This window comes from Notothenia rossii, assembly GCF_949606895.1.
Source record: "Notothenia rossii genome assembly, chromosome: 1".
NCBI classification, from domain to species: domain Eukaryota; kingdom Metazoa; phylum Chordata; class Actinopteri; order Perciformes; family Nototheniidae; genus Notothenia; species Notothenia rossii.
The window spans coordinates 95,803,848-95,828,619 of NC_136912.1; the positions used below are offsets into that span (position 1 = coordinate 95,803,848).

The window sequence follows — 24,772 nt, forward strand, 5'->3', positions numbered from 1 at the left end:
ATTTTGAAGGCTTGGAGTTTAATTTACTGTCTCTTTGTGTACATTATTATTTCAATCCTCAAATTGTGATTGCTTTGGATGTTAAACTGTTCTATAATAATATTACCACTCACACTTCCATTTCCGCCCCCTGTTTTATGTTTATGTCTTGTCCTTGTATGTTTCTTTGTAAAGCGACCTTGAGGTTATGAAAGGCGCTATATCAATTCAAGTTATTATTATTATTATTATAATAACAATGCTAAACAGATGCTGGTTAAGGAGTTAACATATAAAAGCTTTTTGTTCATTTTATTGATTATAAATCAGGTTATCAGTTGACCTCTCCGTGAACTCCTGGATCTATTTGACTTTACCTGATGGTTAACGTGTTGCAGGCGAAGCTGGAGGTCGTTACATTACATGTTACTTGTTAGACGTTTCAATACTGTGGGCAATCCCCACAGGAGCACTTTGGGGAGAAGTGTCTCAGGGACACAACGACATGCTGACTGCAGTGGGGTTTGAACCTGTGCTTCCCTGATCCCTACACCAACGCACTATCCACTGCACCACACGCCTCCCTAGGTCACAGCTGTTTGTTGTTAGTATCCTGTTACGACCCCACAGTAATGAGTGTTTGTTAAATGTGTCTGAAGACAGTTTTGAATGAGTAATATATAATCTGTGGGATTGATTTCAAACGATGAGATCAGCTGCGTCGTTAATCACTTGAGTTCTTCTGAGACGCTCTGTGGTCCAAACTGGATCTTCAGGTTTCTACTCAAAACTGAAGAAATCTCAACAAATAAAACACAATTTAAAGATATTCTTTTTATTCTAACTATTTAATTATTAAGTTTATACACTTTTATTTTTACTTACTTCTAAGTTTGCATTTTTTATTTTATATTTGCCGATTAATTTTAGAGAATATTTGCATTTTTTTTCTTTCCTATTTCTTCTTGTTTTTACTATTTATTTTTCTTCTGTTTTAACATTTTTAGTCGTTTTCTTCAAAATGTGAGATTTTTATCTTTTATATTTGGCTTTTTATTTTTCAGAGAACAGCTGTTTTTATTTTTGTTTATTTCCGAGTTTCTTCTCTGAACTGAATCTTCTCTAACTTCTACAGAATGTGTTCATTTGAACCTAAATGACCTCAAACGCTGCAGACGTTAGTTTGTTATCAACCATTAACCACTTGCATTAAAACTGATTAGATCTTAAAATACTAACACCACCCCCCCCCCCCACCCTATCAGACACCCCCCCCCCCCCCCTCCCTATCAGACCCCCCACCCCCCCACACCCCCCCCCTCCATTGACTGCTTTTAAATCCAGGCTGAAACCATACTTTGATTCTCTAGCGCTGGACTCCTTACCGGGCTGATGGTGCCTATGTATTTGTTAATCTGCGTATGAGCTGTGTGTTAATGTTTACGTCGGTGTTTCTTTTATTTATTTATTTATCTGATGAAAGGTTGTGTTGGCTACCTGTTCTGTTCTGTACACGGGGTTCCTACGGTCATTAAAAACCTGGAAAAGTCATGGGAATTCAAAATGCTAATTCCAGGCCCTGGAAAAATTATGCTATTTTTTCCCAAAGTTTTGGAAAAGTCATGGAGCTAAAGTTGCATCAAATATAATTTATATTTAATCTAATCGCCGAAATAGTAATACTTTAACGATAGTAAACGTAAAATGGCTTTTAACTGACGAGGTGTTTTGCTGGTGAGAGATTTGAGTTGCTTTAGCGTGAAGCTAGTTAGCCTATTGGATTTGTTCAGATAGGCACGACATGTTTCAGATGCAGACCTTTTTTTCCTGTTCCACGTTAAAATAAACCATTTTCAGTGGAACGCTGAGAAAGAGTCCTTTTTTTGGTCATGGAAAATTAGGTAGAGGTCCTGGAGAGGTCATTGAAAAGTCCTGGAGAAGTCCTGGAGAATCATTGGAGAATCATTGGTGAAAAAGTGTATGAACCCTGAGTGCAGCACTTTGGGTTGTTTTGAAATGTGCTTTATCAAAAAATGTGATTGATGATAGAATTGTTTTTGTTGTTATTGTTTCCGAGGTTGTTGTGTTTTATTGATGTTGTGTTATGCTATTGTTTCTGATATTTCTGATGTTACATGTATTATATTTGTACATGGATTATTTTAAATATTTTTCTAGTTCTCGATCTGTGTTTTTACATTTTTGTTTTACTTTTATGTACGCACCATGACACCAAGTCAGATTCCTCGTACGTGTATAAACCCGTTTCTGATATTTCATGTTGTTGTTTACCTCCCAGCTGTGCTGCTGCTGCTGACGTCATGGTGCGTTCAGGGACTCCTCCAGGTGGAAGTGTTACCTAGAAGGCCTCTCATCAGGCTCGGGCAGTGGCAGCAGCTGTTCTGCCGGGTGCAGGGATGTCCCACAATGCCGACCGTGTCGTGGTCGTGGCTGGACGACCGGCCCCTCGCAGCCTCAGTGCAATCCAATCAGAGCGGCTCCTCCGTGACCTTTGACCCCGCCAGGAAGGACCACGAAGGAGCCCTGCTGTGCCGGGTCCGCTGCGGGGAGGAAAGGGAGCAGAGCCTCAGCACCCTGTCCCTCTACTGTAAATACACAAACATATATATATACTGTAGTATACTGCAGAACTTAGTGTATTATATTTATAAGTTGGATTTTATTTACATAATCAGAATCAGGTTTATCACCAGGTAGGTTGACACGTACGAGGAATTTGACTTGGTGTCTTGGTGCATGCATAAAAGTAAAAACACAATGTTATGACCTGGCTCAAAAGAGGAGACACACCATATCAACGATTTAACAAAATATGTGCAGTAAAAAACAGATATTGTCAACATTATGTAAATAAATAGTAACGCCTGTATAATGCCTGTATATAATGATTAAACCTCTGTGTTGCAGCCTTCCCATCGGCCCCTCTGATTGGTGGTCAGGAGCGGCTCAGGTTGGGGGCGGAGTCTGTGCTCACCTGTCAGGTGTCAGATGTGTACCCCCTCGAGCAGCTGACGCTCAGCTGGCTGCAGGGAGGCTCCGTGCTGCAGAGCACCAGGGGCACGGAGCGCTCAGAGTACCGGTTCAAGCCCCAGGAGCAGGACCGGGGGCGGAGCCTGATCTGCAGGGCGACGCTGGACCTGAAGGACCTGCCGACGGAGGACCAGACCCGCGAGACTGAGGTTCTGCTCGACCCGCTCTGTGAGTGAAGCTCTGGAGAGCAGATGCTCAGGGATAGAATAATAATAATAATAATATCTGTGATCCTCTCCAGAATGGAAGTAGTCATCACATACAGAGCATCAACTAGTTCCTGAACAGTGTCCTTCACATGCTGATATCCAAGAGAGGGAGTTCCTCAGTCACAAGATGGAGGAATAGAAAGCAGTATTCAATGTTTACTTCAGATTAGCTCCACGTCAGAAATGAGCATGCTTGTCATATGTCTCTCTCCATAGAGGCTGAATCATCATGTTAATCACATAGCTATCATATGCCTCAAACAGTCCTGATGCTCTGCTAGGTAATCACACATCCTGTCATGTTCACAGCTGCAGTTGGGATACCTTTGTTAGCATGTGGCTCTCATGTTGGAAGAGGACATTCAGTGTTTTACCAACAATTAAATAAGTCCTCCTCCTCAGTCGCTCCTGTGGTGACGGAGATCTCCTCGTCTGCTCTGCTGATGGTCGGCGCTCCGATCGTCCTCTCCTGCTCCGCGAGGGGGAACCCGGAGCCGCAGATCAGCTGGAGCTTCAGGTCTGCAGGCGGACAGGTGGAGGCGGGCAGGCCCTCTGATAGGCTGGAGATCGCTCAGGTGAGGCTGAGCGACGCCGGACGCTACGACTGCGAGGCGAGGAACAGCGAGGGGAATCACAGCGCCAGCGTGGAGGTCAGAGTGTACGGTGAGAGAGAGAGAAGCTTGTTTTCACGTCTCTGACGGGAAATCCTGACTGTTCCCCCAAATTCTGACTTTTTCTCAAAATTCTGACTTTTTCTAAAAATTCTGACTTTTCCCCAAAATATTTGAATTCTGACTTTTCATCCAAAGTCTGACTTTTTCTCAAAAGTCTGACTTTTTCTCAAAATTCAGACTTTTTCTCAAAATATCTAAATTGTGACTTTTCCCCCAAAATATCTGAATTCTACGGAGAGATTCTACGTGGCCACGTTTTACTTTCTCGTTCGCACGTTAATAAAGCCTGTGCACGAGTTAATAAAGCGTGTGCACGAGTTAATAAAGCGTGTGCACGAGTTAATAAAGCGTGTGCACGAGTTGATAAAGCGTGTGCACGAGTTAATAAAGCGTGTGCACGAGTTAATAAAGCGTGGCCTCGTTTTATTTAAATTGAGGGATTCCTGTCCGTGACTCTCAGTATTTGCTGCCCAGCTGTTTTATAGAAGGAAAACCTCCTTCACTTTATGAAATCTCTGCGGCACCAGTGGCCTTTACTACGAAGCAGGATTTGTTATTTACATTATTCATTCAGGAAGTATGACGCTGCGCTGTCCCCCGTCCCTTTCACGTGAACGCGCTCTCAGCCGGACAGAGAAACCCTGGTTGATTTACTGAGTTGATAACCAGCTTCGTAGGACCGCTTATCGACATCACGTTTGTTAGGGTTAGTTAAGCCGGGTAAATCGAACATATCCAGGGTCTGTTGAACTGGCTCCGTCGTGCAGGGCACTGGAGGCAGTAACGTGTAACTCAGCAGAATCTGAGAAGAGCAGCACCAGCTGCAAAGAGCTGTGCCTTTCACTGTTTACTTCACTGTGTTTCCCTTCATTAGAACAGCTGGATAGAGATCGAGGCTCTCTCTATGAACCCTCCAGGGCTCCGTAGAATTCTGAATTTTTCTCTAAAATATCTGAATTCTGACCTTTCCCCCAAAATATCTGAATTCTGACTTTTTCCCTACAATATCTGAATTCTGATTTTTTCTCCAAATTCTGACTTTTTTCCCTAAAATATCTGAATTCTGACCTTACCCCCAAAATATCTGAACTTTACATTGGAGGTGGGAAATGACGTACACCCCAGTTTACTGCGTTCATGTAGCAAAAGTCGGAAAAAAAACCCACAGGAAAGTTGTTTGCAGCTTTAGCAGTTCACCAATATCACCCAATATGTTTAGGACAATGTTCACATTTAACTCTTAATTCTTGGCTATTATTGAATGATCTTTCCAATTTCAGAAATTTATTTTTTTGAAATTTTCCACGTGTTTTCCGGATGCTTTTCACACACTCTGAACCGAAAGAGAAATAAAACTGTTACAAATGTTGAATTATCAAAGTGTTCCAGTTTAACAGAACGTTCCATAACTCACCTGTCCCCCCCCCCCCCCCATACAGCCCCCCCCACCAACACCTCCCTTTCAGTGAGTCCAGGTGAGCAGGTGCTGGAGGGGCAGCAGGTGACCTTTACCTGCCAATCAGACGGAGCCCCGCCCCCCACGCTGGTGCTGAGGAGGGAGGGGGAGGAGCTTCAGAGGACAGACTCCGCCTCCTCTCTCTCCTTCAGTCTCTCCTCCGCCTCGCTGCAGGACTCCGCCTCCTACCTGTGTGAAGCATCCAATCAGTACGGAGCTCACCTGGTGAACCGATCCATCACCGTCACAGGTACGGCTTTACCCTCTTAACTAACGTTAACTATCTCTGTAGCGGCCAAAATCATATAGAAATAAAACAGATCATTAACTTAAATAACAGACGCTGAGGCACCAGTTAGCGGATCTTACGCAGGGCAATGATCCAAGACAAGAATATCCGTTTGTGCATTTCATTAAGATCCAATATCATTTACAAAGAACAAAGAACAGGTTTCCTATAGTTCTCTCCTTAAACCTTTCCTCTTTCCTTCGTGTGGCTTGAAACAATAACAGCAAGAAATCAATGTTAAACTATTCAATAATATGAAGCGACATCGATCCAACAATCTCTGAATATTCTGGATTTTCACTGTTTGTGTTCAGTGCATGGTCGTTGTAGCGTGTTCTGTTGTTGTTTACATGTAGTCGTGTTTATACGGTGTTGTTGTTCTGTCAGCTCACCCCCTGCAGGTGGATCTGAGTCCCCTGGTCCCTGAAGCAGATCGGGGTTCAGATCTGTTGCTCACCTGCCGGGCCTCTGGGTGTCTCCTCCCCCCCACCTTCACCTGGAGGAGGACTGACCAGAACCACACCCTCCTCCAGGGGTCACACCAGAACCAGAACCACACCCTCCTCCAGGGGTCACACCAGAACCAGTCCCTGCTCCTCCTGCAGGATGTGGACCTCCAGGATCAGGGAGGGTACAGCTGTGAGGCCGAGTGTGACTCTGTGATCCGGACCGCTGAGATCCAGCTCCACGTCTTCTGTGAGTCCCCTCAAACAAACATGGCATCAACTTAACAGCTGTTCCCTCAACAAACTGACCCAATGACAAACCAAGGAACCTCTATAGTGGCTCGGCCACCCAAGTTGAAACCAAGGGATAATTAATAGTGGCAGAATACACAAAAGGACACTGACAAAACCCAAATCCCCCGTCAGGCTGTGAAATGAAATTTGGAGTGGTTTTAGATAAATAAGATACAGTGATGCAAATTAGTCGCTTTTCGGCGCCTCCCGCTTTTTTAACGCTGATTTGGGTGACTTGTGTAATTCGTGGAGAACCGAAGAGTTTTCCTTTTGGGGGGGGGGGGGGTCCGTCAGTCCATCCGACGGACAACTTCTCACTTCAAAAAAGAAGAAGAAATCTAGATCGCAAAATAATTAAACAAGCGAGTGCCTGTTTTTCCTGGCCAAGGACAGGTTCATTGAACACAACACGAGCGTAACTTCACCATAGGTCTTCACGTGGTTATGTCTCGTCTGAAAGGAGTAACGGAGTGCATCGGAACGCCGCTCCAGCTCTTCAAATATTGCGGTACCCATAAGGAGCCGTACACATGCCGCAGTGTTTGCGTGGCTGTGTCTTTAGTTGTAAGCACAGTGGTGATCTGTTGTTATTAGCATCTGGTTAGCTAGCTATGCTAACACATTTAAAGAGCTTTTCTACAACCAGGTGGAAGAGAGCTCTCTCCTGAGAGGCTCAAATAACCTCAGCTCAGTGAGGTTAAGGCACACCTTGATATGATCATTATAGTTATTAATGAGACATTAGAGACTCAATTATTAACAGGTATAACATACTAAATGACAGTCACAAAAAAAAGTTGTTAAAAATAACAACAATAGAGTTTGAAAGGGGAGTGATTTGTAAAATATCCAAAAAGAAAAATCTGTCATTGTCAGATGGTATATTACGCTGTTTTTTTTCTGCTTCGAATAGTTCTCTCTTTTTTCACCATACCTGTGTTTGCATTACTGAAGATAACATTGACTTTATTCTGTGGATCAGCTGCTCAGGGATAGAGGGTCGTATTTCAGTTTTTACCAGAAGTTACCCCCAGCACCTTCAAGACATTATAGTCTAGCTGCCAGCATTGTGCATATGATGTTCAAAAATGAATTGGCAGATTTGGACCATTTTGTAGTGGTTTTGGAGTTTTGTACTCTGGCTGATTCTGACTACCATGAGTAGTGCTGTGAGCTTTGGACATAGAGAGCACAAGATGAACATGGTTACTAACGATCAAAATCAGTCCACAGAGAGGAATATTGCAGTGTTTCCAGGTCCTCGTCTTCTGTGAGTCCGAGACCCCGTTAGGATGTCACATCAAAAATACTTTAGTGGCAACCTTCAAGTCTGAGAGAAACCCCCTCTGACGGAACACAGGGGTTTGAGCCTCTGCAGATATCAATCAAATAAAATATATGAATTCTGACTTTTTTTTCTCAAAATTCAGAATTTTTTCAAAACAATCTGACTTTTTCTCAAAATATCTGAATTCAGTTTTTATTTTTTATGACTTTCTTTTCAATATTATGAATTTTTCTCTCATAATCTCGAGAATCTGACTTTTTTGCAACAAAAAAAAAATAGAATTCTGACTTCTTTAAAAAAAAAAAAATTTCAGACTTTTATCTCAACATTTTTGACTTTTTGCTTAAATGTCAGACTTTTCCTGAACATCTCAAAATGATGCTGCCTTACTTTTACATTGGAGGTGAGAAATAGGAGTGACGTTACACCCGAGTTTACTGCATTTCAGTAGCACCCATCTGCATGAGAGAGAACACCACAAGAAGCAGAATAAAGCCTCTCTTCAATGCTCGGTAGTTTTAGCTCCACCCTCTTACGTCACTTCTGGTTTCCCAAAATCAACGTAGAGACTGCAAAATAACAACAAGGTGACAGCCAATAAAACAACATGCCAAACGTGTGGCTTCAAAGCTGTAGTCCACAATCCAATGGGTGATCATAGCGTTCATTGGATTGACTTCAAGTTGGGCAGATATTTTTTTCAGGTTCCAAAGAAGCAGAGATTCAAGTGTGAAGTATTTTGGAACTGTGGTTATCCAGGAATCTGCTTTGAAGAATGCAGGAGAACAGGCTTTGGGACAGCACTGGACAGGATTACATTAGATACTGAGACATTCCTGCAGGTCTCTCTGAGGGTCTCTTGAGGGTCTTTGAAGGTCTTGAGGGTCTCAGAGGGGGTTCAGGGTCTCTCTGAGGGTCTCTGAGGGTCTTTGAAGGTCTTGAGGGTCTCAGAGGGGGTTCAGGGTCTCTCTGAGGGTCTCTTGAGGGTCTTTGAAGGTCTTGAGGGTCTCAGAGGGGGGTCAAGGTCTCTCTGAGGGTCTCAAAGGGGGGTCAGGGTCAGTCTACACTTCAGTTTGCCTGACGGTCAGACCAGAGCGGTCGAAGGTCACAGAGCCCCTCCCTTCTGTTAGATTATATATATAGAAATGTATTTATTAGGATAAACCCCTTGAGACGCACCATCTGGTTTTCAAGGGGGTCCCGACAAAAGCCACGTCTCACAGACAGACTTGAACAAAATAACAGAAAGCAAAGCACGACAAACCACGTACCGTCTGTTCAGTAACATTCATGAAGTAATACCTACAGTCATCACAATGTGTACGCAGTGTCTCAGATCAGTTTGATCAATAACAAGAGCAGCAGGAAGTGAGATGATGATGAAACAAACCCAATGATGATCTACAGCAGCAGGTCAAGTACTCCAGTCTGTTTTACACATCAACGCTCTTCTGACAATGGACAGAGGAATACATCTGGACAGAGTGTCTAACTTAGTAATTTGACGAGTAAGGTACAAAAATACTGCTTTAGATAAGGGGGACAGTTCAAGGAAATGCATTTAAATATAAGTTGAAGCCAATGCAGAGGGAGGTTCCTCTCACTGATCTGTGTTGAATCTGATCTCTGAGCAGGACACACTGACAGGAAGTGACACAACAGGGGAGCAGGGCCAAACACACACACACACACACACACACACACACACACACACACACACACACACACACACACACACACACACACACACACACACACACACACTGTACACTCCCTCACATAGTTCCAGTAAGACACAGCTCCCCCGCAGAGACATTGGAGCCTCAGTTTGTTCTGTCAGGAGTTCATGAACCTCTCACAGGAACATAAAATCATTTCAGACACACTTCATCAGATAACGATGGAGATGATGGACAGAAGTAAATTGTTTTTTTTAAACAGGACATATCTTTATTTGCAGGAAGTAGTTGTGCATTAGGCAAGAGTGTAAATAAAACAGAGATTATCAATAATGTGCAACAATCTTCAAGTACCTAAAATAAACTCTCAGTGTGTTGGTGGAAAATGTCCTCTACTCAGTGAGTGGCTTTAAAAAGATAACTTCCTGTTGTCTCTTTAGTGACTGTATCTGCTATGCATCAGCGTAAATGATTATATAAAGCCGTCACTTTAACACGTCTCACTTTCAAAGAGGAGAGGAGGGTTAATACAGCTGGAAGTCATGTTTTTAAATAACATCACAACCTAGTTTATTGTTAAATTGGTTTATATATCGATTTTACAGCCACTATATATTAGTGACAAAGAGAGTGGAGCTACAGTGAGTACAACCAACACTAGTAAACTGTGAAAATGACATTTAATGGAGTGAAAACACAAACTGTGAAACAAGGACAACACCAGGTAGCTGCCTGTCAATCACAGGTAGCCCCGCCCACAAGCATACGCCGCTTAATCGTCTATTTTACTTTTAATGGGATTATAATTTACTAAAGGGACATCATGCTGTGTTGAAGGAAACTTGGAAATACAGATTGAGACCATAAACTCATCAGGTAATAAATAAAGAGAGAAGTAGGAACATCTCCTCATAGACTTCAGGATGTGTCGTCGATGAAGTATCCCTAACTCTCCGGATGTTTCTTCTCTCAGCGTTCCCGTCCGATCCGGTTCTGGAAGCTCCCGGTCCGGTCCTTCTGGGTCAGGAGGCGGTTTTTCGTTGTAACGTCACCAACGTGTTCTCAGCCAATCAGATGAGGATCCTGTGGTTGTCTGGCAACAGGACGCTGTTGTCCGAGTCGCTCAGGCTCTCCGGTTCCTTACAGAACGTCTCGTCTGTTCTTCAGTACCAGGTCCAGGAGGATCAGCCGGTTCTGGTCTGCAGGGCGGAGCTGCTGAGGGAGGACGGAGAAGTTTGGAGGTCCAGGAGGACGAGTGTAGCTCTAAAGGTTCACTGTGAGTGTCTGAGCAAATCCAATACTTCCTGTTAGAGGCTTTTATTGTGAAGGAGCTATTTTTTATCTAAGATTGAGGTTTTGTTGAATTAAAATTCAGGCTTTGTTGATTTTAGATTAAAGGTTTCGAAAAGCACAAGTTCGAGGTTTTGTTGAACTCAGATTAAAATGTTGTTCCTCTCAGATTATTATTTTTTTAATTTCAGGTTTTGTAAATCTCCGATTGAATCATTTAGGATTAACAAATTCACGAATTGTTAATCTCAAATTCTGGTTTAGTCGAACTCTGATTCAGATTTAGTCAAACTGAGTTTCAGGTTTTTGAAATCTGAACCAATGAGTCCCGTTTGTGTTGCAGATCCTCCGAGGGGAACCTCCCTGTCAGTGAGTCCAGGTGAGCAGGTGCTGGAGGGGCAGCAGGTGACCTTTACCTGCCAATCAGACGGAGCCCCGCCCCCCACGCTGGTGCTGAGGAGGGAGGGGGAGGAGGTTCAGAGGACAGACTCCGCCTCCTCCTCTCTCTCCTTCAGCCTCTCCTCCGCCCGGCTTCAGGACTCCGCCTCATACCTGTGTGAAGCATCCAATCAGTACGAAGCACAACTGATGACCCGATCCATCACCGTCACAGGTACGTTACTGTTGCCAGTGGTGTAGTACTACGACTCATTGAGAGTAAAAGGGAAGCTAAAACTCAGAGCCATGAGGCGCTCCATGTGAGAGTGTTAGGCCCTTATTTAGTTTAATTATTAGTTTAATATTTAATTGGCACATTAAAAATTATATAAAATATAATCGAAAACCTAGAGGACCAAGTGCAGAGCCTTGAGGAACTCCACACGAAACATTTATTCTCCTAACTCTCTTGTTTTTGTGATTTCACACTAAAAACATTCAGTTAAAGGTCACATATCATGCTATTTGTAGGCATAGGTCTCAGATATATACAAATATATAAAAAACATGTCTATTAAGTGTTTTGCTCGGGCGCAACAGCGGTAATTAAAGTTTCAAAGTCTCAAAATGCTACAACTCCTGTCACAAACTGGATGAGTGTGAAGTGTTTAGTTAAAGGAGGATGAAAGCGTAACTAAGGAGCTCTATTGGAGTGACTTTGATGGTTACTGGACTCAGGATTCATTCATTTGGATTCCCGCTGTATAAAGAAATTAAAGGACGACGCAAGTGGAAAGAATTCAGAAAGGGATGAAACTGTTTAAAACACATGCTCAAAGTAAGCCGGATTTTGCCGATGTGTTTATGTGGATTCAAAAGTCGTAAATAATCTACAAAATGGAGGAGACCGATCTGATCGGAGCAACTGAGACAAATAATCCAACTGAAACCGGCATGGACAATGGCTATGTTTTAAAAAAGCCTGGTTTGGACACTCTACGCTCAGAAGAAACATTTCTATGAAAGAAAGAATTATAAATGTTTGTCTTTTTATGCCTATAATAGCTACTAACTTGAATTTGTATTCAAATTAATTAATCAATTATTTTTTATATTTTATTGTAATATAGAGACAAGGCTTTTAGTGACAATCATGTATTGCGTTACAATTATATGTAAAACTTTTTTTTTTTTTAAATTAAAATAAATCTAAATATGATATTTGGCCTCAAATCATCTGAGGCCTGGCGCCCCCCCTGCGATCTTTGGCGTCCCCCCAAGGGCGGCACGGCCCCCAGGTTGGGAACCACTGGTCTAAACTAAATACTTCCGTGATGAAACGCCATATCATGGATTATCAAGGATTCTCTCTGAAACAGTATGGAGCTCAAAGGCTTTCTCTCTTGCCGGTTATACCACAAGGTGAGTTCCTTTCTACTTCCTGCTTCTTCACTTTGTGGGCAGGTTAAGCGCAGTTATTAAAAAGGTCAATACAAAGTTTGTTTTAACTTTATCTGAATGATAATAACATTTTTGGTGGATGACAGACTTTATAAATGTTCCCCGGTTCCTCTTCTGCTTCTTGTTTCATGAGTTTCTGTGGTTGTTGTGACAGATGTTATCTGAAGAGTCTCCCTCCTTCACAAGATGCTGAGCTGCTGTGGACAGAAATAAACTGTGACTCTGTGCTCAGTAATGTGTCGGCCTCCTGAGCGAGCAACTGATCACATCCACATATATTCACAGAGATATTCACATACATATATATATATATATATGTATGTGAATAACTTCAGTGAACATTAATGGCGCATTTCCATTGCCAAACCCGGCCCATTTTTTGTTGCGTTTCCACTCGGCGTAGTTCCGGCTAACGGGTACTTTTTCACAGTTTTCTGGCTCTCCAAAATCGAGGTTCTTTCCGGGCCAACAGCCGGGCTGAGTATGCTAAACTAGTGAGAGAATCGCTGGCAACGACAACCAGATGAACATATTTGACCGTGATTTAATTGTAATACACGTTTCAAAATGATGCCGAAGTAACAACATACTGATACCGGTTAGTAAAAACCATGAATTAATGCTTTGACCAGTCTGCAGACAGACGGCAGGCGAAACACCTTTTAAAATGCGTGTTTTCTGAATGGAGATCGGCTAAGCTAACGCAGTATATGCTCCGACCGTCCACACTCACAACAACGGCCTACAGACATAAATAAACCAGTGACTGTATTCTCCATGACACAGACAGTCTGTGGTTTGGACTTGTTTAACTTGTGTCTAGTTTCTGAACAGATATGAGGAGCTGTGAGCTCTGAGTGCTAACAGCTAACGGCTGATGTTGGTTTTGTGGTTCTCATTGAAGATGACGTCACCGCTCCGCCTACACTGCGTTACTATAGTTACTGCCCCAGCTACTAAACTGTAATGGAAACGCAGCATAAAGTGAGCCTGGCCTACCAAGGTCTAACTATACCGTACTAAGCCGAGCGAGGCCCTGCAGTGGAAAAGCGCCATTAGAGGCCACTGCTAAGATTTCCCTTTCTGTGATCTTGCTATTTAAAAGAATACATGCTTTGAGTAAAAGGACGTTTTAGATTTGTTCTAGAAACTATTGATGATGTTTTCCTCAAATTTCCAATAAGACAAGATGAGAGGTACTTTATTGATCCCAAATTGGAAAGAGTTTGAGTTGCAGCAGCATAAAAAAACAAGGCATTGCACATGAGTAGAAATTAAAGAGTAGAAGTAAACAATTATAAAATGTAAACATCTCAAAAAAGAATTAAAACAGCATTAAAAGAAGTAGATAATATACAGTAGAGTAGACCGTGAAGATGAAACAATCTATAAACTCTGACAATAAAACTCTGAATTCTAATGTTAGAATTTAGAGATTTGAATCCTAGAAAATGGCATCTGGTGAAATAAAGGAAATTGCAGTGGTTTAAGACCTCAAGTAATGCAAAGAATACAAGTTCATATTCATTTTTAAATATCACAATACTGATGTTTTAACTTAGGCAGAGTTCATAAATCACTATTTGTTGGAATGCTGTGGGCAATCCCCAGAGGAGCACTTTGGGGTGAAGTGTCTCAGGGACACAACGACATGCTGACTGCAGTGGGGTTTGAACCTGTGACCCCCCTGTTCCACACCAACGCACTACCCACTGCGCCACACGCCTTATATAAACTGTTAAACTGCTCCTCTTATCAACTCTGCTTCACCAAACAGTTCAGTTTCATTCTTTCACTTTTTAATTACAGACGTTCTGTCAGGAGGTTTTTCCCCAGAGTTATAAGAGAAAGAGAAAAGTTGTGATGCTCTTATCTTAGTGTTAAAAGTTGTCTTGTTTTGACTTTCCATTGAAACTCCCTTCCTGTGTTTGACACTAAATGATCCTCCTTCACACTTTCTGAGAAATGTTGTTCATTGTTGAAACTACTGTTTCGAAACCCCTGCCGAGCATCTACGATAACAAAAAGCTATTTTTCATGGATTCATCTCCAGATCTTTTGCAGATAAAATAGTTTTAAAAAGTCACTTTGATAATGGATGAACTTTCTCTGTTTTATATCAAAGCAGTTGGAGATGTAGCTTCTGTTAATCTTTTAAAGGGTCTTTATTCTGCTTGTTGTGGTGTTCCCCTTCCTGTATTGTGTTCTATAGGTTTTAGTGCATGTAAATGGTCTGCATTACATTCTAACTTATTTTTTGTCATACTCTATTTTTTCTTTTTGGCCCAGAACACACTCGGCCAGGTTAAGTAAAAAAAAAAAGGCTAAAATAGAGACTTTTTCATATCTAAGAAACCATCAATAGGCGCTTTCACACCGGAGTACTTTTCCCCCGAACTAGGCTGATAGGGGGGAGATTTGGTTTCACACCCAAAAGGATCTGGAACTAGTTCACGCGAACATTTTCACCTCCAGATAGTCCCTGCTAGAGGTGGTACTTTCCTGAGGAGGAAATGGTTCGTGGGTGGGTGTTTCTCAATGTTGAGGATGCTTGCATGGTAGCACATTTCTTCCGAGTCACTTGCTTCAGAAGCGAGGCAAGAATCCTTCCTGGCGTTCGGAAAACGAAGAATGGAACCGGCGAGCAAGTGTGCAGGCGTGCGTCACATTGGAACAGTCCTTCGGGGGCACTCAATGACGTAGTATGCTTGAAATAGTGGCTCTGGAGCAGCTTTACTCGACATTGAGAAACACCCGGTGTGTCGGCCACACTAACAATTTCTGATTGGCCGGGCGAATTGCAAACCACACCCCGTAAAACTCAAAGCAGAAGAAGAAGTGACGTCAGCGGCTTCATTTGCCTAATCCTCCCTCTGGGACTCATCCCGGTGAGAACGCGATCTACTAGGACAGCTCCATTTCATTTAGCTGACGCCTTTATCCAAAGCGACTGACAATTACAGGGACATTCTCCCCGGAGTAACTGAGGACTAAGTGCCTTACTCAAGGGCGCACTAGTGCTGGTGTTCCTGGCGGGATTTGAACTCACAACCTTCCGATCTTCAGCCAATTAGACCACCACTATCCCTGTTCCAGGGACTAAAGAGTTCAGGGGGAACAAGTACCTACCGGGGCCAAGTACCTACCGGGGCCAAGTACCTACCGGGGACAAGTACCTACCGGGGACAAGTACCTACCGGGGACAAGTACCGGCTAAGTACTTGGTGTGAAAGCGACTAGTGTTTCCAAAAAAGGGGATATTTCACTGCTAGTTGGGCGAAAAGCAGCATTTATCTTCATGAATAGAATAAAAGTTTGACGTGTTTCGCTAGCCCTAACCCTAAACCCTAAACCCTAACCCTAAACCCTAACCCTAAACCCTAAACCCTCTGCCTGAATGAGGTGTGAATGGATGAATGACTCGTAGTATGTAAAGCACTTTGAGGGGTCGAAAAGACCTGATAAAGCACCATATAAGTAAAGTTACCATTTACATTACATTACATTTAGGTGAGGCTTTTATCCAAAGGGACTTACAGTACATTCGACCAGGAAGATACAACCTTGAAGAAAACAGAATCATAAAAGTTCATCAGGTTTCATAGAGCCAAACATTTCAAGTGCTTCTCAACTGGCTTTAGATAAGCCAGCCCTTTATTAGTATATAAGTGCTTTGTTAGTAATTCTATCTCTGGAAGTGGAGTCCAAAGAGATGAGTACCATTTCAGAAAGACTTTAAATCAAATGTCTGACAAGCTTTCACATTATAAAGAGTATTAGTTGTTCAGCAAAGCATTATAATCTTAATCTGGTCTCCACAGCGCCCCCCAGGAACACCTCGGTGCTGGTCCTGCCCTCTACGGTGGTCCATGAGGGACAAACCATCACCGTCTCCTGCCACACCGTCTGCTTCCCGCCGGCTGCCGTCAGTCTGAAGAACCTGGCCAATGGGACGGAGCAATACTCGTCCAACGGCACCTTCCTATTGGTCAACGTGACGGCCAGAGACTCGGGGATGTACCAGGTCAACGTGACCAACGAGCTGGGGTTCCAGGTCCGAGTGTTCAGCATCCGGGTCAGAGGTCAGTGCTGTCTCCCTTTGACTTAATATATGTGTTATGCATTATCACAGACAAACAAAAAGTATTTAGTCAGCCACCAATTGAGCAAGTTCTCCCACTTAAAAAGATGAGAGGCCTGTAATGTTCATCCGAGGTATACCTCAACTATGAGAGACAAAATTGGGGGAAAGAATCCAGAAAATCACATTGTCTGATTTTTAAAGACTTTATTTGCAAATGATGGTGTAAAATAAGTATTTGGTCAATAACAAAAGTTCATCTCAATACTTTGTTATATACCCTTTGTTGGCAATGACAGAGGTCAAACGTTTTCTGTAAGTCTTCACAAGGTTTTCACTGTTGCTGGTATTTAGGCCCATTCCTCCATGCAGATCTCCTCTAGAGCAGGGATGTTTTGGGGCTGTCGCTGGGCAACACGGACTTTCAACTCCCTCCAGAGATTTTCTATGGGGTTGAGATCTAGAGACTGGCTAGGCCACTCCAGGACCTTGAAATGCTTCTTACGAAGCCACTCCTTCGTTGCCCGGGCGGTGTGTTTGGGATCATTGTCATGCTGAAAGACCCAGCCACGTTTCATCTTCAATGCCCTTGCTGATGGAAGGAGGTTGTCACTCAAAATCTCACGATACATGGCCCCATTCATTCTTTCCTTTACACGGATCAGTGGTCCTGGTCCCTTTGCAGAAACACAGCCCCAAAGCATGATGTCCCCCCCCCCATGTTTCACAGTAGGTGTTCTTTGGATGCAACTCAGCATTCTTTCTCCTCCAAACACGTCTAGTGGAGTTTTTACCAAAAAGTTCTATTTTGGTTTCATCTGACCATATGACATTCTCCCAGTCCTCTTCTGGATCATCTAAATGCTCTCTAGCAAACTTCAGACGGGCCTGGACATGTCCTGGCTTAAGCAGGGGGACACGTCTGGCACTGCAGGATTTGAGTCCCTGGCGGCGTAGTGTGTTACTGATGGTAGCCTTTGTTACTTTGGACCCAGCTCTCTGCAGGTCATGGACTAGGTCCCCCCGTGTGGTTCTGGGATCTTTGCTCACCGTTCTTGTTTCTCATTTTGACCCCACGGGGTGAGATCTTGCGTGGAGCCCCAGATCGAGGGAGATTATCAGTGGTCTTGTATGTCTTCCATTTTCTAATAATTGCTCCCACAGTTGATTTCTTCACACCAAGCTGCTTACCTATTGCAGATTCAGTCTTCCCAGCCTGGTGCAGGTCTACCATTTAGTTTCTGGTGTCCTTTGACAGCTCTCTGGTCTTGGCCATAGTGGAGTTTGGAGTGTGACTGTTTCAGGTTGTGGACAGGTGTCTCTTATACTGATAACGAGTTCAAACAGGTGACATTAATACAGTTAACAAGTGGAGGACAGAGGAGGCTCTTAAAGAAGAAGTTACAGCTCTGTGAGAGCCAGAAATCTTGTTTGTTTGTAGGTGACCAAATACTTATTTTACACCATAATTTGCAAATAAATTCTTTACAAATCAGACAATGTGAAATTCTGGATTTGTTTTTTTCTCATTCTGTCTCTCATAGTTGAAGTATACCTAGGATGAAAATTACAGGCCTCATCTTTTTAAGTGGGAGAATTTGCACAATTGGTGGCTGACTAAATAATTTTTTGCCCCACTGTACACCAAGGGAAATTCCACGTGTGAACCTAGTTGGCAATAAACCTGTTCTGATTCTGATTCGGTAGTGAGGGTTCTTGTAAATCACAAAGCTATTTGTTACTCTGATTATTACCTGGGGAGGGGGAGGTAGTATTGTTTTTATTAGTAAATGTTCTATGTTTTTGGTTTGTGAAGCACTTTCAGAATCAGAATCCCTGTATTAGTCCCACAGAGGGGACATTTACATTGTTACAGCAGAAAAGAGCCAAAGACAGCTTCATGTTACCTGGTATATATTGCACAGTTATTAACGGCATACATATATATTACACATATTGCACATATTGCACATAGTTACCTTTTGTGTATGAAAAGTGCTAAATAAATAAAGTTTGATTTGCTTGTTAACAACTACCTGGTTTATGTTATCCTGAATGTCCCTCCTCCACACAGAAAGGAGCTCCAGTCCTCCCAGTCTCGGCAGCATTCTCATCCCAGTCCTCTGCTCCGCCGTTGGGCTCGCCGCCGCCGCTCTGCTCCTCGACTTGCTGAGGAGATCCAGGAAGAAAGGTTTCTATCAGCTGCCGCAAACTGCCCCGCCGTCAGCCTGAGGGACGCTGACCGCGGCTACTGACTTTCAGCATGTGGCTACCAGCTTACATCAAGTTGCTACCCCTCAAACATGTGGCTAGCTTCCCCAAACATGTGGTTAGCATCTCCAAACATGTGGCTAGCATCCCCAAACATGGTGGCTAGCATCTCCAAACATGTGGCTAGCATCCCCAAACATGTGGCTAGCATCTTCCAACATGGTGGCTAGCATCTCCAACACGTGGCTAGCATCTTCCAACATGGTGGCTAGCATCTTCAACATGTGGCTAGCATCTCCCAACATGTGGCTAGCATCTTCCAACATGGTGGCTAGCATCTCCAACATGTGGCTAGCATCTTCCAACATGTGGACTATCTCCAAAAATGTGGCTAGCATCTCCAAACATGTGGACTATCCCCAAACATGGTGGTTAGCATCTCCCAACATGTGGCTAACACCTCCAACATGTGGCTAACACCTCCAAACTTCCGGCTAGCATCTCCAAAAATGTGGCTAGCATCTCCCAGCATGTGACTACCATCTCCAACATGTGGCTAGCATCTTACAACATGGTGGCTAGCATCTCCAACATGTGGCTAGCATCTCCAAACATGTGGACTATCCCCAAACATGGTGGTTAGCATCTCCCAACATGTGGCTAACACCTCCAACATGTGGCTAACCCCTCCAACATGTGGCTAACACCTCCAAACTTCCGGCTAGCATCTCCAAAAATGTGGCTAGCATCTCCCAGCATGTGACTACCATCTCCAACATGTGGACTATCTCCAAACATGTGGCTAACATCTCCAAACATGTGACTAGCATCTCCAAACATGTGACTACCATAACTAACATGTGGAGTATCTCCAAACTAGCATGTCTAAACATGTGGCTAGTATCCCAAACATGTGGCTAGCATCCCCAAACATGTGGTTAGCATCTTCCTACATGTGGACTATCTCCAAACATGTGGCTAGCATCACCAAACATTCTGTGGCTAACTTGTAATTGCACCTTCTGTTTTGATATGCTAACATGTGGCTACTGTGTCCAAACATGTGGGTACCACCCTCCTAATTTGTGACTGCTAACATGCTAACCTGTGGCTTTGATAGCTCAAACTGTGGCAACCACTTTTTAAAACATTACTGCATCATTCCTGGACACTCCGACAACAAGGGACTACTTTGTGAGCGGGATTTTACCACTTGACAATTTATTTATAAAGTTTGTTTATATAACTATCATGTGCTTGGATACTACTTCCCAACGAGATACTCCAAGTTTCAAAATGTCGCTAATTGTGCCTTCCTTGTTCTAACTTGTGTCTTTTATATGGTAGCGCATTGTTACTTTGTCCAAACATGTTGATGCCACCTTCAAAATGTTGACTGCTAAATGTGGCTACTAGATTCCAACACATCATTCCGGGACACGAAACTACATGATACAAAACAACTTGTTTTCTAACTATCCTGTGCTTGGCTACCACCTCGTAGCATGCGGCTTTGATAATCAGACATGAGACTAGCGGTATTAGTTGTTTAGATAAACACTGGTGTATTTCTCCTTGTGATTCTGGATTATGTCAGAAAATAATCTCAGTGTCAAACAAACGTTTATGATAATTACATGTTTACTTCAGCAGGATAATCTCCACATGTTAACACTTAATGATTTCTGAAGTAAAAAGCTAACGGTAGGCTATAAAGGAACTACAGCACGGTCACATGACTTCACGTCACCACCGCTAAACTAAAGGAGGCTAATGTTGGGCTATAAAGGAACTACAGCACGGTCACATGACTTCACGTCACCACCGCTAAGCTAAAGGCGGCTAATGTTGGGCTATAAAGGAACTACAGCACGGTCACATGACTTCACGTCACCACCGCTAAGCTAAAGGCGGCTAATGTTGGGCTATAAATGAACTACAGCACGGTCACATGACTTCACGTCACCACCGCGAAACTAAAGGTGGCTAATGTTGGGCTATAAATGAACTACAGCACGGTCACATGACTTCACGTCACCACCGCTAAGCTAAAGGAGGCTAATGTTGAGCTATAAAGGAACTACAGCACGGTCACATGACTTCACGTCACCACCGCTAAGCTAAAGGTGGCTAATGTTGAGCTATAAATGAACTACAGCACGGTCACATGACTTCACGTCACCACCGCTAAGCTAAAGGAGGCTAATGTTGAGCTATAAAGGAACTACAGCACGGTCACATGACTTCACGTCACCACCGCGAAACTAAAGGCGGCTAATGTTGGGCTATAAATGAACTACAGCACGGTCACATGACTTCACGTCACCACCGCGAAACTAAAGGAGGCTAATGTTGGGCTATAAAGGAACTACAGCACGGTCACATGACTTCTTTTTGCCGTCCGCGAGGAAAATAAATGGGGCTCAGAGCCCTTTCTCCTTATAATCTGTTATTATTTGGTGCAGGCATGAAACATACTACCAATAGAAATGCATTGCTTCTCAAATCGTTCTGTGTCAGAATACTGAAATCTGTATTTTTTGTGTTGGTGTACACGAATCAATAGATTAATTTTGTTACTATAACACGAAATGCCGTGAGACTGTCTTGGACTACACTACCTGATGCTCTGTATATATGAACAGCAGCTAACATAATTGTATAGATATGCACCACATTGTGGATCAGTGAGTTTTAATCACAATCTTTGTAAATGTGTTTGTTGCTTTATTTGAGGATGTGTTTTACTTCATGTGTGCCATGCAACAAAGGTCCAAGTTGCTCCAGGTGTAGAATCTGTTTTCAGTGAGCTGTCTTTTTAAAAAGTTTCCTCTAAGTCACATCTTCGGACACGAGTGTTTTTATGAATGAGCAGAAGAGGAGGCTGGTTTGGTACTTCGTTTTTGTCTTCAAATGTTCTGCTGCCGATCTAATGTGTTTCTCTTTCTGTTCTTTTATTAAAGATATTTATTTCTTCATTGTGCTTTTGGAAAATGATTACAGCTTCTGGGAATTTCCTGTGATTCAGCGGCCAAACTTTCTCTTTCTCTTCAGGCCCAGAGTTTCCTGGAAGTGTGCAGATTAACTTTGTCATTCACTGATTGAGTTTTTACACGCTGCAGAAACGCCTCGACTCCTGGTGCTAGACTCCTGGTGCTAGACTCCTGGTGCTAGACTCCTGGCGCTAGACTCCTGGCGTTAGACTCCTGGTGCTAGACTCCTGGTGCTAGACTCCTGGTGCTAGACTCCTGGCGCTAGACTCCTGGCGTTAGACTCCTGGTTCTAGACTCCTGGTGCTAGACTCCTGGTTCTAGACTCCTGGTTCTAGACTCCTGGCGCTAGACTCCTGGTTCTAGACTCCTGGTGCTTGACTCCTGGTGCTTGACTCCTGGTGCTAGACTCCTGGTTCTAGACTCCTGGTGCTAGACTCCTGGTTCTAGACTCCTGGTGCTTGACTCCTGGTGCTAGACTCCTGGTGCTTGTGTGTGCTGTGTGCTCTGCATGTGTGACCATTAAAGAGGGTTTCATCCCTCACAGTCCAATTCAAATATTTATTTTCACAGGCAAAAACGTACTTTATGAAGGTAAAATAAATGAAAAAATAGATGTTTTTGCCCTTAATGAAGTTTCAGGTTTGCCCCCCAAGATTTACATATTTAAAATAAACAATGTCTTATATTTCTGTTCCTCGTCTCAAAGTGAACTCCCTCTGAGGCTGGAGCAGTGACATGAGGCCCTGGCAGAGGGACCTGTCTAATTCCTGGCTCTCTGTCTCTGTTTTATTTAACTAGCCGAACGAATTAATTAAACTTCTTCTTCCTCTTTGTATTTGTTTTTTATTCAACACGGAGCTCTTGGGCTGCTCAGCCCGTCGTTATGGAAACAGGAAATGTGTGAACGAGTTTCTCTCAGGTTTTTTTCTCAGAATAAAAAAACTTGAGGGGGATCTGCATACTGGTTTAAAGAGATCTCCAACACACACACAGTCTCACACATACACAGTCACACACACACACACACACACACACACACACACACACACACACACACACACACACACACACACAGTCACACACACAGTCACTCACACACACACAGTCACACACACACACACACACACACACACACACACACACAGTCACACACACACACACACACACACAGTCACACACACACACACAGTCACTCACACACACACAGTCACTCACACACACACAGTCACACACACACACACACACACACACACACACACACACACACACACACACACACACACACACAGTCACACACACACACACAGTCACTCACTCACACACACACAGTCACACACACACACACACACACACACACACACACACACTTTCTGTGCCACTTTCTACTCCACTGCAATTCAAAGGGAAATAATGTAGTTTCACTTCACTACATTATTTTAAATAGGATGTTTTCATGTAGAGACCCCTCCATTTCACTCCTTTGTTTACTTCAGGAACATAGTGACATCACTATGGAACACTTGCGCTCCAACAATACATTGTATGTGATATCTCTAAGCTGGTTGACCAATCACAACAGAGCCGCCCAGCTAACCAACAGGCAGTTTGAGACATTAAAGCATGGAGACATGAACCTGAAAATGAGATTTCAGATTCTTATATACAAATATTATTATCTTTAGTGTGTGTTTTAAATGTTCTTGTATACTCATTAGTGTTTGTTTCTTAAATAATTAAAGAACACAGTACCATCTGTACTCTTTGCACCACCTTGTCATTTCAAAATAAATGTTGTAGCTTTATGGAGGTCCATAATAATACATGTGATTGAAAGCTTGTAATATTTATTATTATTGTTTTGTGCATCAGGATTGAGTGTCTGAGCAGCAGGAGGTCGGAGGTCAGATCCCTTTCCGGTGAATAATATGTTTCTGCTGTTTTTACTTTCGTGGTGCGTTCAGCATCCTGCTGGGCCTCCGTGACTCCTGACCTCAGCTGAGTGCAAGAGGACGGAGCGTTCTGCTGCGTCTTCTCATTTGCCGGTATTTCCTGTTGCTTTGTTTTTCCTTCGTCAGCAGCTCCTGTTCAGACACCAGATCATCTTCTTTATTCGACTTTCACTTCAATATCTCTGACCGTCGTTAATGTGTGGAAGTGTTGAGTTTTTACATCTGGAAACCATCAAAACATCAAATACAGGCGGTGCGGAGAGAGGGGGTGGGTGACAAACAACAAGACACTCGCCTTCATGTGTCAGGCTTCATGGGAACCTGATTAACAGGAAAGTAAACCGCGACTTCGACACCTCCTATTTTCTTTTATATTTAACGTTCTGTGTAGAAGTATTTATTACAGCGGCCCAGAAACTCTTCAGGAGAAACACGCTGCAGCTTCAGAAAGGATGCAGATAAAAAAAACAAAGGTTCCACATGAAGAAACATCTTCAGCAACTTGAGGAGACATGCGCAGCGTTTAGAGAACATTCAGCAACTTGAGGAGCTTTTACTAAAAGCTGCAGAAACCAAACGCTGCAGAAGCTCAAAACACAATGGAGACCAGGGGACAATAAAGAGTGACGCACACAGCTGGGAGACCAGGGGACACTAAAGAGTGATGCACACAGCTGGGAGACCAGGGGACACTAAAGAGTGACGCACACAGCTGGGAGACCAGGGGACACTAAAGGGTGACGCACACAGCTGGGAGACCAGGGGACGCTAACGAGTGACGCACACAGCTGGAGACCAGGGGACACTAAAGAGTGGCACACATAGCTGGGAGACCAGGGGACACTAAAGAGTGACGCACACAGCTGGGAGACCATGGGACACTAAAGAGTGACGCACACAGCTGGGAGACCAGGGGACACTAGAGAGTGACGCACACAGCTGGAGACCAGGGGACACTAAAGAGTGACGCACACAGCTTGCAGACCAGGGGACACTAAAGAATGACGCACACAGCTGGAGACCAGGGGACACTAAAGAGTGACG

At 43.4% G+C, this 24,772-nt stretch overlaps 1 protein-coding gene across 1 annotated transcript; it reads left to right on the forward strand.

Moving 5' to 3' along the window:
* Window positions 1–2,190: 2,190 nt before the first annotated feature.
* Window positions 2,191–19,360, forward strand: vcam1b (vascular cell adhesion molecule 1b). Its single transcript, XM_079653972.1, has 9 exons — window positions 2,191–2,587; window positions 2,908–3,198; window positions 3,642–3,902; window positions 5,353–5,619; window positions 6,046–6,354; window positions 10,339–10,641; window positions 10,999–11,268; window positions 16,316–16,576; window positions 18,650–19,360. Exons 1-9 carry the CDS (start codon window positions 2,206–2,208, stop codon window positions 18,805–18,807), a joined length of 2,502 nt encoding a protein of 833 aa, XP_079510098.1. The 5' UTR covers window positions 2,191–2,205; the 3' UTR covers window positions 18,808–19,360.
* The last annotated feature ends 5,412 nt before the right edge of the window (window positions 19,361–24,772 follow it).

Bases quoted from the DNA above. Each gene is read 5' to 3' on its own strand.
- vcam1b (XM_079653972.1), top strand. From the start codon at position 2,206: ATGACACCAAGTCAGATTCCTCGTACGTGTATAAACCCGTTTCTGATA. The intron at 2,588-2,907 runs GTAAATACACAA...TCTGTGTTGCAG, and splicing joins CAGCACCCTGTCCCTCTACT to CCTTCCCATCGGCCCCTCTG. The intron at 11,269-16,315 runs GTACGTTACTGT...TGGTCTCCACAG, and splicing joins CCGATCCATCACCGTCACAG to CGCCCCCCAGGAACACCTCG.